This window comes from Periophthalmus magnuspinnatus, chromosome 19 (genome assembly GCF_009829125.3).
Source record: "Periophthalmus magnuspinnatus isolate fPerMag1 chromosome 19, fPerMag1.2.pri, whole genome shotgun sequence".
NCBI classification, from domain to species: domain Eukaryota; kingdom Metazoa; phylum Chordata; class Actinopteri; order Gobiiformes; family Gobiidae; genus Periophthalmus; species Periophthalmus magnuspinnatus.
Genome location: NC_047144.1, coordinates 17,594,696 through 17,610,063, shown reverse-complemented (window position 1 = coordinate 17,610,063; position 15,368 = coordinate 17,594,696). Strand labels below are relative to the sequence as shown.

At 39.2% G+C, this 15,368-nt stretch overlaps 1 protein-coding gene across 1 annotated transcript in view; it reads right to left on the bottom strand.

The window, feature by feature from the left end:
• Positions 1-679: 679 nt before the first annotated feature.
• Positions 680-15,368, bottom strand: part of LOC117386889 (disintegrin and metalloproteinase domain-containing protein 12-like) — a 160,547-nt gene continuing 145,858 nt past the window's right edge. Inside the window, exons 20-23 of the mRNA XM_055229843.1 lie at positions 14,650-14,761; positions 8,732-8,980; positions 2,146-2,300; positions 680-743 (exon numbers count right to left, since the gene is read on the bottom strand). Of these exons, the coding sequence (XP_055085818.1) occupies positions 680-743; positions 2,146-2,300; positions 8,732-8,980; positions 14,650-14,761 (580 nt within the window). The remainder of the gene's footprint in view (positions 744-2,145; positions 2,301-8,731; positions 8,981-14,649; positions 14,762-15,368) is intronic.

Genomic DNA, 15,368 nt, shown 5'->3' with positions numbered 1-15,368 from the left:
ATGCTGTCAATCAAACCTGTTGCTAACGCTAGTGGTAGGTGCCTGATTTGTCGGTTATTAATGTTCATATCTTGATTTACAGACACAATAGTGAAATAAAAACCCCAGGATCATTTAGAGCGGGTTAATACGAACATTTTAAGACCAAAATGATGAGTCTGACAGCAGCAGTTACAGAGAGAGGGGCCACTTCCTCTCTGGAAAGCGACGGCTAGCACGTTAGCTATGTCCATTTATATATACAGTCTATGGTTGTAATACAAATGTACGAGTGACATACATGGCACAGTGAATTGAATCTTTTGTTACGTTTACAGGGATCCCTTCATTAAAAAAACATGTAAAACACAATTTCACAGATTTGCTTGTACAAATTCTCCAAAAAGTAAAAAAAAAAATCTAAAAAATAATTCAAATTAAAACATAATCGTGATCATTATCGTTGCTACGGTGATCAAAGTGTCTGGCACAGTGCACTCCTTGGTAATAAATAGTGACGTTATAAATAAAGATACCTGAGCTCAGACTCGTAGCACCGTTAAGAGACAAAATGAGCACCAAAAATGAACAGCGCCCCCCGCAGTCCGACGGAGGCAGAGCGTTAAGGTTTCTCAGGAGTTTTTAGTGCAAAGTGATGCTTCATAACCACAGGTCCCTTTAGTCCAGCTCGGCTCAGGGTTCAGCTGTATTTGATGTTGATCAGACAAGGCTTTGGTAACGTGGGAGGATGTTTCGGGCTCGACCTGGAAGAGAAAATAAACATAGAGTTAATTAAGACCACATTTAAGTAGTCACCAAAACAGTTAAGTGTACAAATTACCATATTTGTTTTATATAATTACTTATATATCATGTTGGTAATGGGCGTTCTCAAAAATCTGTTATAAATTCAATTTGTCCTTAAATATGAAGAAGGCCGATGGGAGTGGAATGAAACCATGTAAAAGTAGTAAAGTATAAATTTGAGGTATCTGTACTTCACTTAAGTACATTTCAAAGTGTGTACTTTTGACTTTTGCTTCACTATGTTTGAGAGCAGTATCTGTGCTTTCTACTCCACTACATTTTTGCACTGGAAAAGTATTTTTTATTATTGTCTGAGACCTGCTGAAAAGGCTGAGGGTTTATTTTTAACATGTTCATAATTGGAGCAACAAAAATATACAAATACAAAACATTAAAAATAAGAGCAGGTGTGATTATAAATGTTTATCTCCACATTATTAAAGTGCTGCAGTGGCTCTGTGTTTTGCATGTCCTTCACATGTTTTCCATTTTTGGGAAGAAAAATAACCAAAAGCTTTTTGCCCCACTTCAGTTCTAGTGTGGCCAGTTTTTAGACGGAGACAATCATGAGGATCTAGGTCTTGAACTTCGTCTTGAGCTTGGGCCTTGGTCTTGTATATGGTCTTGTATATGGTCTTGGTCCTTGGTCCTTGGTCTTAAGCTTGGTCTGGGTCTTGTTCTTCATCTTGATCTTGGTCTTGTTCCTGAGCTTGGTTTTCGACTTGAGCTTGTTCTTGGTCTTACTACTATTTCTATTTTGCTCATCTTTCAAAATTAGAATGTATGAAAAATATATGTTGGTTTTGAAAATGACTCAAAATGCATTTGAATGGTATTTCAATTCAATTCAATTCATTTATTTTTGTAACGCCCAAAATCACAACAACAGTTGTCTCGAAGGGCGTTCATGCTTTGGTTGATGGGGGAAACCGGAGTACCCAGAGGAAACCCATCCAGACACGGGGAGAAACATGAAAAACTCCACACAGAAAGGCCTGGTGACCCGGGGATCGAACCAACCTTCTTGCTGTGAGACATGAGTGATGCCACTCAGTCACCGTGCCGCCAAGACACAAAAAACAAAACAACAGGAAAAATCAGACACAACAGGAAAAATCAGACAACATAAGAAATAAATATCTGTGTCAATAATTTAACAACAATAAATGCCATATAGAAATAACTCACAGTAGACAGCATATTTATACTAGTACTGAATCACCAATACACACGTTAGGGGGTACTCACTGGGGTAACCACTGACTCACAACTAGTTAGTTTAATTTTATATCTTATTAAATGACATACATAAATGTTTATACTCACATAGGACCCTGTATTTGAGCACAGTGGACTTGCCTGTTTGAATGGGGAGTGGGTCGTAGAGGCCTGGGTGCATTGTGTCCTGGGACAGAGGCTGGGGGTCCCTGGTTCACCGTGGGACTCCTGCCCAGGCGAGCTCCCCTGGGGTCAGCAGGGAGGGGCTTCTGAGGGGGGCTTGGCTTCTCCAACTCCTATGAACAAACACATAATATTCTGCTTAGTAAAACCATTGAGGCATTACGGTTACAAACACCAGACACAAGTTTTCAAAGTGTCCCAGACTCTGGAGCTCATCAGGGGGAGGCTTTCATGTGTGTGCCCCAGAACGGAGCTCGGGCTGTGGGGAAGAGCGAGTCCAAATGTCCTGGAGCAACCGAGCAGCTGTGAATCAAACCACTGTCTAATACTGCAGTAAATACACAGCTGAGAGCGACTAGGCTTCTCCAAGACTGATGAACAAATACAGAGAGACTGCGGTGACAATATACGTCCAACAGGAGGCAGTATACACCTGTGTTTTCAAGCGTTTGTGTCCAACCTTTTCTGTCCTAAGTTCTCATCAGATTTGGTTAATTCTGGGTTCAAATCTGCTATTTTATGATCAGAAAAAAAAAAAAAAAACTGAACTGAAAATCAATCATTAAACATCATCGGAACTACTGACTTTAACTTCAAACGTAAAGCTGCACTGTGTAACTTTTCTGGTGGAAAGTTAGCCACCTGCTTCACTCACGGAGATGTTAATTCTTTGCTAGAATTTTTCCTAATGCCTACAAAAACATGTATTCTTATTATGAGCAGGTTCCCCTCTCCACAAACCTGACCTGTAACTTGGTCTACTGGTGTCACCGGCTTGTTCTTGGCATGTTAAGTAGGTTTAATGTCATACTGTGGAAAATTGCAAAGAAAATACATCCCTATGGAGACAAGCAGGTCATCACAAGTATCAAAAATAAGATACTAAAACTAGCATTCAAATTAGATACTAATTTTTGGCAGGTATCGATGCCCATGGATCAGTATGGAACCTCCCTGGACACTGAGGGATTACACAAAGAAAGAGTTTTTATATATTTATATATATATATATATATATATATACACACACACACACACACACACACACACACACACACACACACACACATATATATTATGATCATGGTATTGGGATCGGTATCAAGTCTATTCCTTAGTATCGAAATCAAGTTTGAAATGTTAGTATCATGGCGACACTAGCACCTCATATACAGAACTAGTCAAACTCCATTCACTAGTTTTAACCAATCAGAAAATGAGTGATATGGTTGTAAAACAAAATGGCCGACACATTTGTTTAGGTTTCTGGCTGAGGCGCAGACATATGTACAGACCTCCTCTCACATGTTTTGAATCTGTGCTTGGGTCACCTCCGAGGCCTCGTACTTTCTCCATCTGGTTTATATTGACTTAAATGAACTCATCCTCAAACCTCACACTATGGAGAGTCCGCCCTTTAAAGCCCCTCCATATGAGCCAGGTCCAGTCTCATGTTCTGCTCCTCAAAGTTCAACATCTGAGAAAGTAAATGACACCTCCATGTCCTCACTCTATGAAGGATTCACGATTACACAGAGGCAGATAATGGACAGAAGTACTACACACGTGGTATGTAAATATGGACAAATGTAGGACTCTGACTACTACAACACAACAACATCTAGTACTAGTACTTACCGGTACTAATACTTACTGGTACAAGTACTTACCGGTACAAGTACTTACCGGTACTTGTACTTACACTTACTGGTACTAGTACTTACCAGTACTAGTACTAGTACTTACCAGTATTAGTACTTACCAGTACTAGTACTTACCGGCACTAGTACTAGTACTTACCGGTACTAGTACTTACCGGTACTAGGAGCTACTAGTACTAGGAACTATCAGTACTAGGAGATACCGGTGTACTAGTACTGGTACTATGAGCTCATAGTACTAGTACTAGTAACTTGTAGTACTACGTACTAGTACTAGTACTGCTAGTACTACCATTACCACTACTACTACTGCTACTGCAATAACTACAACAACTACTACTACAGACAGCTACTATCACAACTACTACTGTTACTCGGGGCTGTTTCTAAACTCTCCAGGACGGCACCATTAATGTACTATTTTGGCCTTTCAAATAACAGGAAATAGATTTACATATTTACAAATTGTTTTGTTTGAAAAGATTTATTCTAAAAAATATGAAATTTAAGTATTCTCATAATTATATCTTTAAAGACTTCGACCGCCTCAATGAAAAATGTCTGGACACTGCCCTGCACTACGACAACAGGCAAACATGATGCTAACGCTAACAGGAGAGACCTGAGGGAAAGAAGGCGCCTGATTCGTCTGTTATTAAAGTTCATATCTTGATTTACAGACACAATAGTGAAATAAAAGGATCATGTAGAGCGGGTTAATACGAACATTTAAGACCAAGACGATGAGTCTGACAGCAGCAGTTACAGAGAGAGGGGCCACAGTTTTTCAATATAAAGTGAACTGGAGCCGGATGCACGCCCAAGATCACTTCCTGTTTGGAACGTGGCAGCTAGCAGGTTAGCTACGTCCATTTATATATACAGTCTATGTTTAGAACTGAGCAAAACCCCACAATAGCTCATATACGTCACTGAAAGTATACCGTAGTACTAGTGATATTTTAAATGCACAAAATGTCTAAGTTCATTTGCATCTAATAATTTTCACATCTGCTTTTCTGTAAAACTGCCTGACCACAAAAACTCTATTAAACTAATCCAGGTGCATCTTATTACACGACTTTAAACACATTTGTGCAAATCTATGACACCATTTTCCCATTTGCTAACGTCTGACCTCGTTCCTTCGTTCACAAATTGCTGTGGTAATCTTGCTGTCATCTTCCTCTCATTAAAACCATTGTGACATTTCGGTTAGAAACACCAGACCCAAGTTTCCAAAGTGTCCCAGACTCTGGAGCTCATCAGGGGGAAGGCTTTCATGTGTGTGCCCCAGAACGGAGCTCGGGCTGTGGGGAAGAGCGAGTCCAAATGTCCTGGAGCAACCGACCAGCTGTGAATCAAACCACTGACCCAAACACGATGGTAAATATAAGCAGATGAGAGGGTGAAGCTAGTTTTTATCGTTTATATAGTGTTTACTGTTTATATATAGAGTAATTCATCTGCTTTATACATAGAGGTATTTGTTAGATTATATTAAACTGAGCAGAGGTGGGTAGAGCAGTCAAAATTGTACTCAAGTAAGAGTAACGTTACTTCAAAATAATATTACCGTATTTTTTAGACCATAAGTGTCACTTTTTTCGTAGTTTGTCCGGGGGTGCGACTTATACTCAGATGCGACTTAGATGTGAAATTATTTAAATATATAATTTCACTTTGATTTGGAGTGAGATCGAGAGTAAACTTGTTTTTGCTTGTTTTTTACGCTTTAGTTATCTGATTAACTGTTAAATATCTTACGTTAACATACTAGACACGTGTTCATTTTGCTGTTTATGCTTCATGTAGCTGAATAAATATAATTGTGTTATGTTAATGTGCTGTACTGCTGTTCAGCCTGTTGTTCTGTTATTCTTATTCTTATAACTTGCCTTTAAAGATAAAATGTCTGTTCTTTGTCTCGGATTTTTGTAAAATTAACTTCCCCCAAAAATGCGATTTATAGTCCAGTGCAACTTATATATGTTTTTTCTTCATTGTTATACATTTTTTGGGACTCTGGAGGGACGCATAGTCTGAAAAATACAGTGCTCAAGTAAAAGTACACATTAGTAGACCAAGGAATTACTCAAATAAGAGCAGTGGTGGAATGTAATGAAGTACAAGTAGTAAAGTACTGTTCTAGTAAGTATACATTTTAGGTATATAAATGTAGACATTTTACTTTTACTTCAGTACATTTGAGAGCGGTATCTGTACTTTCTACTCCACTAAATTTTTGAACAAGTCTGAAAAGTAAAAGTATTTTTTTTATGATAGTGTGACAAATACTTTTACTTTTTACTCTTTAACTACATTTTTAAACAGGTACTTTTACCTTTACTTAAGTGGGGTTTTTTTGCTCCAGTGTCTGTACTTTTACCTAAGTAACAAAATTGAGTAAAATTGAGTACTTCCATCACCGAGTAAGGGTACAAAAGTATTTGGGAAAAGTACTACTTAAGTACGAATAACTTAAAGAGTAACTGTGGTATTTTCAAAGAGCCACAAAAATGAGCCAAACTAAATAATTTCATATTATTACATAAAGCTCCAGTCACTTTAAAGGATTTGACTTTGAGAAACACAGAGGCCAGAGGAGACGAGGTGAATTTGTGAACTCTCAGCTATTGTGAAAATCCATCTTGTTGTGTAAAGTAATAAACAAAGTGATGATGGCTTCAGATGATGTTTCTCAACCACCGAGACCCTGACCCGCCCACAGCTGGACACTGGACAGAGATTTTTCACTTTTGACTCATGTCTCATTTCTATATTAAAAAAAAAAAAATGACGAAAAAATTTGAATCCATTTTTCAGGCATGTTTAAAATGTCTGACATTTCTTAAATCACCTGCGCTACTCTGACGACAATGACATCACAACCACGAAGAAAAAGGCTCCATCGATTCTGGCACCAATTCACTTTCGATTGGAAAACTGCTGCTGTCAGACTCATCATTTTGGTCTGAAAATGTTCGTATTAACCCGCTCTACATGATCCTGGGGTTTTTATTTCACTATTGTGTCTGTAAATCAAGATACGAACTTTAATAACAGACAAATCAGGCGCCTTCTTTCCCAGAGGTCACTCCCGCTAGCGTTAGCAACAGGTTTGATTGACAGTGTTGCTAAGCGTCCGCTCCCGGCTAAACTAAAGATACAGGCGGGAAGAGACATTACCTTCAACAACCTCGCTCTGGATTGGCTCTTTGGTTGCTGTGATACTCGTGGTCGTAATTCCAAATATGTAACTCGGCTCCAAATTGTCCGCTATAACCGCTAGCGTCGATGAGCTTCAGTTGGCGCGAACGCTGTGGGTGACGTCACACTCACTTAGTCACTTTAACATTTCTGTTTATTTCTCAGTGCCAGTTTGTAATGACGTCTTTTGTTTGTTTATGTGGTCGTTTCTTAAAGTCTCATGCTTCACTTGGAGTTTCTTGCTCATGTTTTCCAATGTGTTTTTTTAACTAGAAATCACAAAAAACAAATTAAAAAAAATAGCGTAACCTAGATAATGTTCCCAAGTCTCCCTCTCGTCTCTCGTCTCTGCTCCTCTCGTGGCTCAGCGTTCATTATTTATGTTCAGGTTTGTGTCATGAACATCACTGCGGCCATTTTATTTTAGGAGCTGTCAGAGGGACTTTTATGGCTCAAAATAAATGTATGAAAATCCACAAAATATTTAAAGTGTTCCTTGTTATATTCTTGGACATTTATGTTTCCTTATGCTGCTGTTTTTTAGTTAAAAACTCCTGAATTACATTATATCTTATTGACATTTTTTTCTACATGCATAAGGTTGGATACACTTAATAAAACATAAACCAACCTTCAAATCAGGCTAGAAATCTAGGGGTAATAATGGACTCAGACTTGAACTTTAACATCCGCATCAAATCAATAACATCTGCTGCGTTTTACCATCTAAAAACATGTCAAAAATCAAAGGTTTACTGTCAAAACCAGACTTGGAGAGACTTATCCATGCATTTGTCTCCAGTAGGTTAGACGACTGTAACAGCCTGCTCACTGACAGCTGCAGAACATCCAGAACACTGCTGCTCAGGTCCTGACTAGAACCAGGAAGTACTTCACTCATGTGTCCTGTGGCTCAGGTCTCTGGCTCCTGTGGCTCAGAGAATAGACTTTAAAGCAGCTCTGTGTGAACAAGTCTCTCCATGGACCAGCACCAAAGAACATCTCCCACATGTTAGAGCCACATGAACCATCTCACACTCTGAGGACTTCAGGGACCCGCCTCGTGCTGTGGTCCTAGTTTAGTCCTGGTTTAGTCCTGGTTTAGTCCTGGTTTAGTCCTGGTTTAGTCCCGGCCTCCTACTGGTGCCTAGACATGGGCTCAACCAAGTGTGAACCAGGACTCAACCAGGACTAAACCAGGACTAAACCAGGACTAAACATGGGGAATCAGTGTTTCATTTTTCTGCAGCTAAAACCTGGAACAATCTTCCTGAAGATGTGACACAGGCCTCTACTTTGACAATGTTTAAATCCAGGTTCCAAACTGTTCTGTTTATCTGTGCATGTGACTGAAAGGGTTTTATTCTGCACTTTTCTCTTGTAATGTTCATTTTATGATGGCTATTTATGTTTTGATTTGTTGTATTATGTTTTTAGTGTCTTTATTTCTGTAATTTCTGTCTTAATTCTGTAAAACACATTGAATTACTTTGAGTATAAACTGTGCTGTACAAATAAACTTGCCTAACGTCTTAATTAAGTTGCTAAGCCTGAGTCATTCTTAATAAACCATATGTTCGTTATGAATTAAGTCTCTGTTCATGTTAATTAAGTTAAAGTTATTATAAGGTGTTACACTGTCAAATAAAAATGGCTGCGTTAGATTCACTCACCATGACCATCCTGTAGGAGCCATGACGGGGCCCACTCCTCACTCCCACCCCTCTGTGCGGGCCGAGGAGGTGAGGGGGCGGGGCTCTGTGCGGAGGGGGGAGGGGCGGTCTGGGCTGGGCAGGGGCGGGAGACAGGGACAGGGTCAGTGACAGGGGGACAGGAGCACGGCCCAGGTGCACCGGGGGACACTGGGGGAGTCGCCGAAGACTGTGGGACGGATATGAGGCAGGAGAGGCCAAGGGTTCAGGCTGAAAGAGAAGAGGGAAAATATATGGAGTTTGACATAATGATTTTAAGCTAAATCTTGTAATTATTTTAGTGAATTAAGTTGTCTAACCTGTCGTATCCTCTTTAAGACTAAACTCCAGACTAACTTGAAGGTCCTATATTACACAAAACTGACTCTTGTAGCTTTAAGTCACGTTATAAAGCTGTTACCTCCTCAAAAACAACATTCTAGTGAAGTTATATGGAGTTTAAAAACACAGTGGAGCACTTCCTGTATTACATGATGACATCACAAGGTGGAACAGAGTGTTTTCTGTTTGAGAGAAGAGCTCAGAACTCATTTTCCAGCTTGGATCCCCATAGTGAAATCTGGTGTAGGGCTCCATCTACCGACAGCAGCGGGAATTACAATGGGGGAAAACACTAATCTTAGCTAATAAGGAACATGCCTCGATATAATGTTATTGTTAATGTTCAAACGCAGTTATAATGAATGCAATTTGACAGTTTAGAAATTGTCTGGTGATTTATGGATTTAAAACCTGTGTAGGGTTTCTAACTATGACGCAACAATCCTGGGAAAATTCAAACTACATATTTTTTTACACAAGATTCATCAAATCAGCATGAATAAAGTCTTTAACATAGTTTTTGTTTGTTGACTTTTATGTGAAGCAGTTTGGAGAGCTGAAGTTGTTTTAATAATTGAGCTTAATACAACTTTATATATATATATATATATATATATATATATATATATATATATATATATATATATATATATATATATATATATTTTTTTTTTTATTAAAGGGAACAATATTATAATGAATATTTTAACCAATGTTAAACCTAATCAATCTAATTCTTTTAGTGAGTAAACCCTGGACCTCTCTAACTCTCTATATTATAACAAAAATGAGCATTTTTTTGTGATATCAATCGGTACGCCCCCTATCTGTGTTAAATATTATTGGCCTATAGGATGCTGTGATGTCATCTGAAACCGAGCTATATTTGGACCAGTCACATGGGAGACTAAACCCGTGAATGAAGACCCAAATCTGTGTCTGTCTGCGGTGTATCAGTAACACGTCTCCTCTGCTGTTCTGCTCTGGCGGGCTTCATAGGTGAATAAATCAAACACTCCCTGCACCTTTGGGTGACCTTTAAAATGAAAGAGAGGTTCTGCTGCTGTCTGCTCTCAATCAGACTGGACAGGCCCGGACCCCACACAGTGTATTGTAAATGCTGGTGTCTGAGGGCAAAACGTGTTCATTACAAAACAAAACAGATAGGGTTTGTTTATGCTGTCGGCCCCTCATTCAATTTTCTGAAACAAAATGAACCAATTTAACTTTTCATTTTGGGAAAGTTTTCTGTGTCTTTCTTCTCCAGCTATAATAACTCAGACTTGCTCCCGGTAACACACTTTCTAAGGAACGCATGATTTGAATGCACTGCCTAATCCTTTTGTAGAAAAATGGGATATTAAATTATGAATGAAAGTTTTATGCTTCAGTGTAACTTTGTTTTGCATATTTCTGTAGAGCTTTGTGTACCTATACATAAGCAAATATTAGTTTCAACGTTGGCATATACCATTGACTGTACATATAAATGGACATAGCTAACCTGCTAGCCTCCACGTTCCAAATAGTAAGTGAGCATGTGCGTGTTTCTGTCTCAATTGACTCTGGCTCCAATTCACTTTCTATTGAAAAACTGTGGCCCCTCTCTCTGTAACTGCTGCTGACAGACTTGTCATTTTAGTCTTAAAATGTTCTTATTAACCCGCTCTACATGATCCTCGGGATTTTATTTCACTATTGTGTCTGTAAATCAAGATATGAACATTAATAACAGACAAATCAGGCAACTTCTTCCACTAGCTAGCGCCCTGCTTAGTCCACTTCTTTATACAGACTATGGTAAACTCATGTTGAATACTTTACAGTTCAGAAAAGTAAGTTTAATTGTTAAAAGTTACACCAATGAACTAGTTTAGCTTCTCAAACTCAGTCTCATATCATACACATTAGATTTAATAATGTGCCGTGTGCATTTGACCCATCCTTCAAAGCCACATGGGCCAAAATCTGCGTCTAGCTGGAGAATTAGCCTAATTTGCATGTTTTAAATGGGACAAATTGGAGCACCCGGAACACTAGAAAAACTAATCTAATCTAATCAAATCACTTGAATAAGGATTTTTCACCTTCACATTTCATCTTATTTAAGTCAAACAAGATATTTCATTCTTATTTTATCTGGAATATGAGATGATCTTTTGACAAATTTTCTTTGATGGCAAGTCAAAATGTCCTGAAATCTGAAGTTTACAGTGGTTTACAAGTTATTCTTCACTTACCTTAGGCATTCTGAACATCCTATATACTCACCACGATGAGTTTATAAGCACTTTTCACAACTCTAACAGACCAATGGAGTTTTGCCGTGACAATAAAGCTAACAACTAGGGTGCTAACACGCATTTCCTGATAATTAGACAGTAAAACGCTTATAATTAGAGGCAGACAGCACGCAGCAGACTTATTTTAACCTCTAAAGCTGCTTGTACTACATATTTGAACTGAGGCAAGGCACATTTAGCTTAAATACATGGCCTTTAATAAAAACAACACTGACTTAATTTTAACCCATTCAGACACAGGAAGAGCATGCAAACTCAACATGGCTGTGAATCACACCTGGGACCTTTTTGTTTTTTGTTGTGAGATGAGAGTGCTAACCTTTCAGCTCCATTTTTCACCTTTATTAGTGTTTTTACAGTACCCACACAAAGCCTATATGTAACAGGAAGAGTCAAAGCTCTACATGTTGTGCCAAAAGTCTGCTAGCCATTACAGCCTCTGCCAGATGTGCAATCCTCCATTACAACTTTATATTCTCTCAAACTCCAACACAGCACCCCACGGCTGCACAATGACCTCACCTGCACTTCCCTTTCATCAACCCTCCTCTCCTCACAAATCCAAAACACATGCCGCTAACTGGAAAGCGCTGCTAGCTTGCGCCAGCCTGCCTGATCCGCGTCGTGCCACCTTGCAAGCACAAAATGTCAACTAAGACACAGTTTCTCATTGGACCAATCCATCATGGGTCACCTCCCATTACAAAGCACGTCAAGCCGGGAAAGGAACAGATTTTAGCCTTATACTTGTGATAAGAACCAGTTTATAGAGGAATTGGCCAATAAACGTCCAATATTACACAGAATAGAGATCAGTGAGCTTTAAGCCATATTCTAATGCTGTTATTTCCTCAAAAACATACCTGAAGTTGTGTTTTGTTTCATTCAGACATGTTTGAGTAACACTTTATTATTAGTCTGTCTACATCTCCAAAGCTCAAAATGCTCTGTTCCACCTTGTGATGTCATGACGTGGTAGTGTTTTAAGTTACCAGCTGCTTTTACCTTTAGTTCAGTAGAGATTGCCAATTCAAGGGCTGAAATGATCCAAATGATTCTAGTGACTTTGAATGGAGTTTAAAAACACAGTGGAGCTCTTCCTGTATTACCACACGATGACATCACAAGGTGGAACAGAGTGTTTTCTGATTGAGGAAAGAACTCAGAACTCATTTTCCAGCTTGGATCACGATACTGGAATCTTGTGCAGGGCTCCATCTACTAACAGCAGAATGAATAACCATGGAGAAAAACACTAATCTGAGCTAATAAGAAACATGCCCTGATATAATGTTTATTGTTAATGTTCACGCACAGCTGTAATTAATGCAATTTGACAGTTTAGAAATTGATTTATGGATTTATGGACCTGTGTAGGATTTATAACTATGATACTACAATCCTGGGAAAATTCAAACTACATATTTTTTGCACAGTGAAGCACTTCCGGTATTACCACATGATGACATCACAAGGTGGAATAGAGTGTTTTCAGTTTGAGAGAAGAACTCAGCCTAAATGTGCAGGGTTTGTGTGTTAAACATGTGCAATTGAAACAAAACAGAACTCCAGGTCTGTTTGTGATGAGGAAACAACATTAGAACAGAAATCAGAGAATAGTGTAGTATGGGAACTTTAATATATTCTAGATAAATCCATTTTGCTTCTAACACTCTATCGTTAATGATAAAAAGCTTACAGGACTGAGGACCACCCATTGTTCACAGCGGACTCTATCAGACCCACTGGGAGGTTTTAATTGGATTTGAGAGGGTTGACATTTGTGAAAGTAATATCTGAATTCTGCAGAGAGAACTGGAGCTGATGTACAAGGCTTTAGGTGTGTCCAAGAGCCACTCCCAGTCCCATATGCCTTCAGAACAGGTTATGTAATGCCCTGGACTGTACAAGTGAATAGTTGTAATTCCAGCTTTCTATTAATTTAAATCAGACCTATTCTGCAAACTGGACTTTTCAGATCTTTAACCATGTTCTAGTCGTTTCTTCTCATTGAGCCACTGGAGTTGTATTTGGAGTGATTCATGTTTGAGTAATCTTTAATCGACTATTTGTGTGTCTCTATATAGTTCTAATCTGTAACACCAGTGGATCACCTTTCGCGGTCTCTGTGTTTTGCGGATTTTTTTTTGTCTACAATTTTACAGTGTATGAGCGTGCATTGTGTTCTGCGTCCTGATTGGCTGAGGGACTGTAGACCATTGTCCATCAGTCTCCTCTGTGCTGTGTCTCCTGTACAGTACAGAATGTGTTCAGACAAATTTACATAAACGTTGGATTGCAGTGTGACTCTGAAGTGCTGTGTGTTTGCAAGTTTTCTCCCCGACAAAACCCACAATGTCGATGAAACGTTCTGCACCGACAAATTTCAGAAATGCTTTGGACTTAAAAGTGTTTCTTTGCACAGAGAGGCGCCTCTGTGGATACCGCTGGAGCAGAGACATACGTGAACGACAAATTTAAAGCGATCATTGAGGAAGAGGGACATAATATATGAAAGGTTTGAACTTTGAGAGAGTTTAAACAAGAGAGAAGTGTGAGAAAATGTTAATGCCTGTGTGAGAAAAGTGTATAAAGTGTGCAAAACATATATAATAATTGTAAAAATAAAGCTAACTACTTCACGGATTTCGCCTATTGTGGGTTATTTTTAAAACGTAACCCCCGCAATAAACGAAGGAACACACATTTTAAATCACAATATTCATCTAAAACGACTTAATAAAAGAAACAAATCCACTGAATTCTGCATTAGAAAACTGCGGTGTCCAGTGGGAGCTGATATCGCCGTAAACATCATCACAACAAAGCGCCGCATGCTGTTAGCGCCCCCTATGGATAGCTGTACATCACACTAGCGAGCAGCACATTTTTACAATTTGTACCAAAATGACTACGCGACGCTGCCGAATCCTACGAGTATCACCGATTAAGAAAATAAAACTGGAGAAGGAAGTGTGTAAGTCACAGTGGGCGTGTACAGGTGGAGGTGAAAACGGGGGTAGATCGACAAAATGGCGTCTTGAAAATAAGAGATTAAAGATTACTCAAACATGAATCACTCCAAAAACCTATGAAATAAGTCAAATAGTCTTAGCAAAACTGCAATATTTTGACGTCTTCACCAATGGTATTTGATATAATTATGATTAAACTTAATAGCAACGATCTGTCTCTAAGCATCCTTCAGTAAAACAGTTATATTTTTTTTGTTTTCATGATGAGAAGCAGATTTACCTTAAAGATGGCGGCGGTTTGGGGCTGAGGAGGAGCAGGTCGAGAAGGAGACGCAGTGGTCACAGGAGGAGGAGGGTTTGAAGATGGTCCAGTCAAACCAGTGCTCACTGACCTGGAGAATGAAACAAAATCAAACATTTATCAATTTTATCTTTGACGTGTTATTACAATATAAACTATGACAATTACTATGAGCAACTAATCCCACTCAACTGTCATCACCACACTGCAAACAACGCCCACTCTGCAACTGTTTAGTCCTGGTTCAGACCTGGTTTTAATCCTGGCTTATTCCTGCTTTAGACCTGGTTTAGCCCTGGTTTAGTCCTGGTTTAGTCCTGGTTTAGTCCTGGTTTAGTCCTGGTTTTATTCCTGGTTTAGACCTGGTTCAGTTCTGGTTCAGTTCTGGTTCAGACCTGGTTTAGTCCTGGTTCAGTCCTGGTTTAGTCCGGGTTCAGTCCTGGTTTTGTTCTGGTTTAGTCCTGGTTCAGTCCTGGTTCAGTCCTGGTTTAGTCCTGGTTCAGTTCTGGTTCAGTCCTGGTTTAGTCCTGGTTCAGTCCTGGTTTAGTCCTGGTTTTGTCCTGGTTTAGTCCTGGTTCAGTCCTGGTTCAGTCCTGGTTTAGTCCTGGTTCAGTCCTGGTTTTGTCCTGGTTTAGTCCTTGTTCAGTCCTGGTTTAGTCCTGTCACTCGTCTCCATGGAGATGCTACTTCTTTGGCAG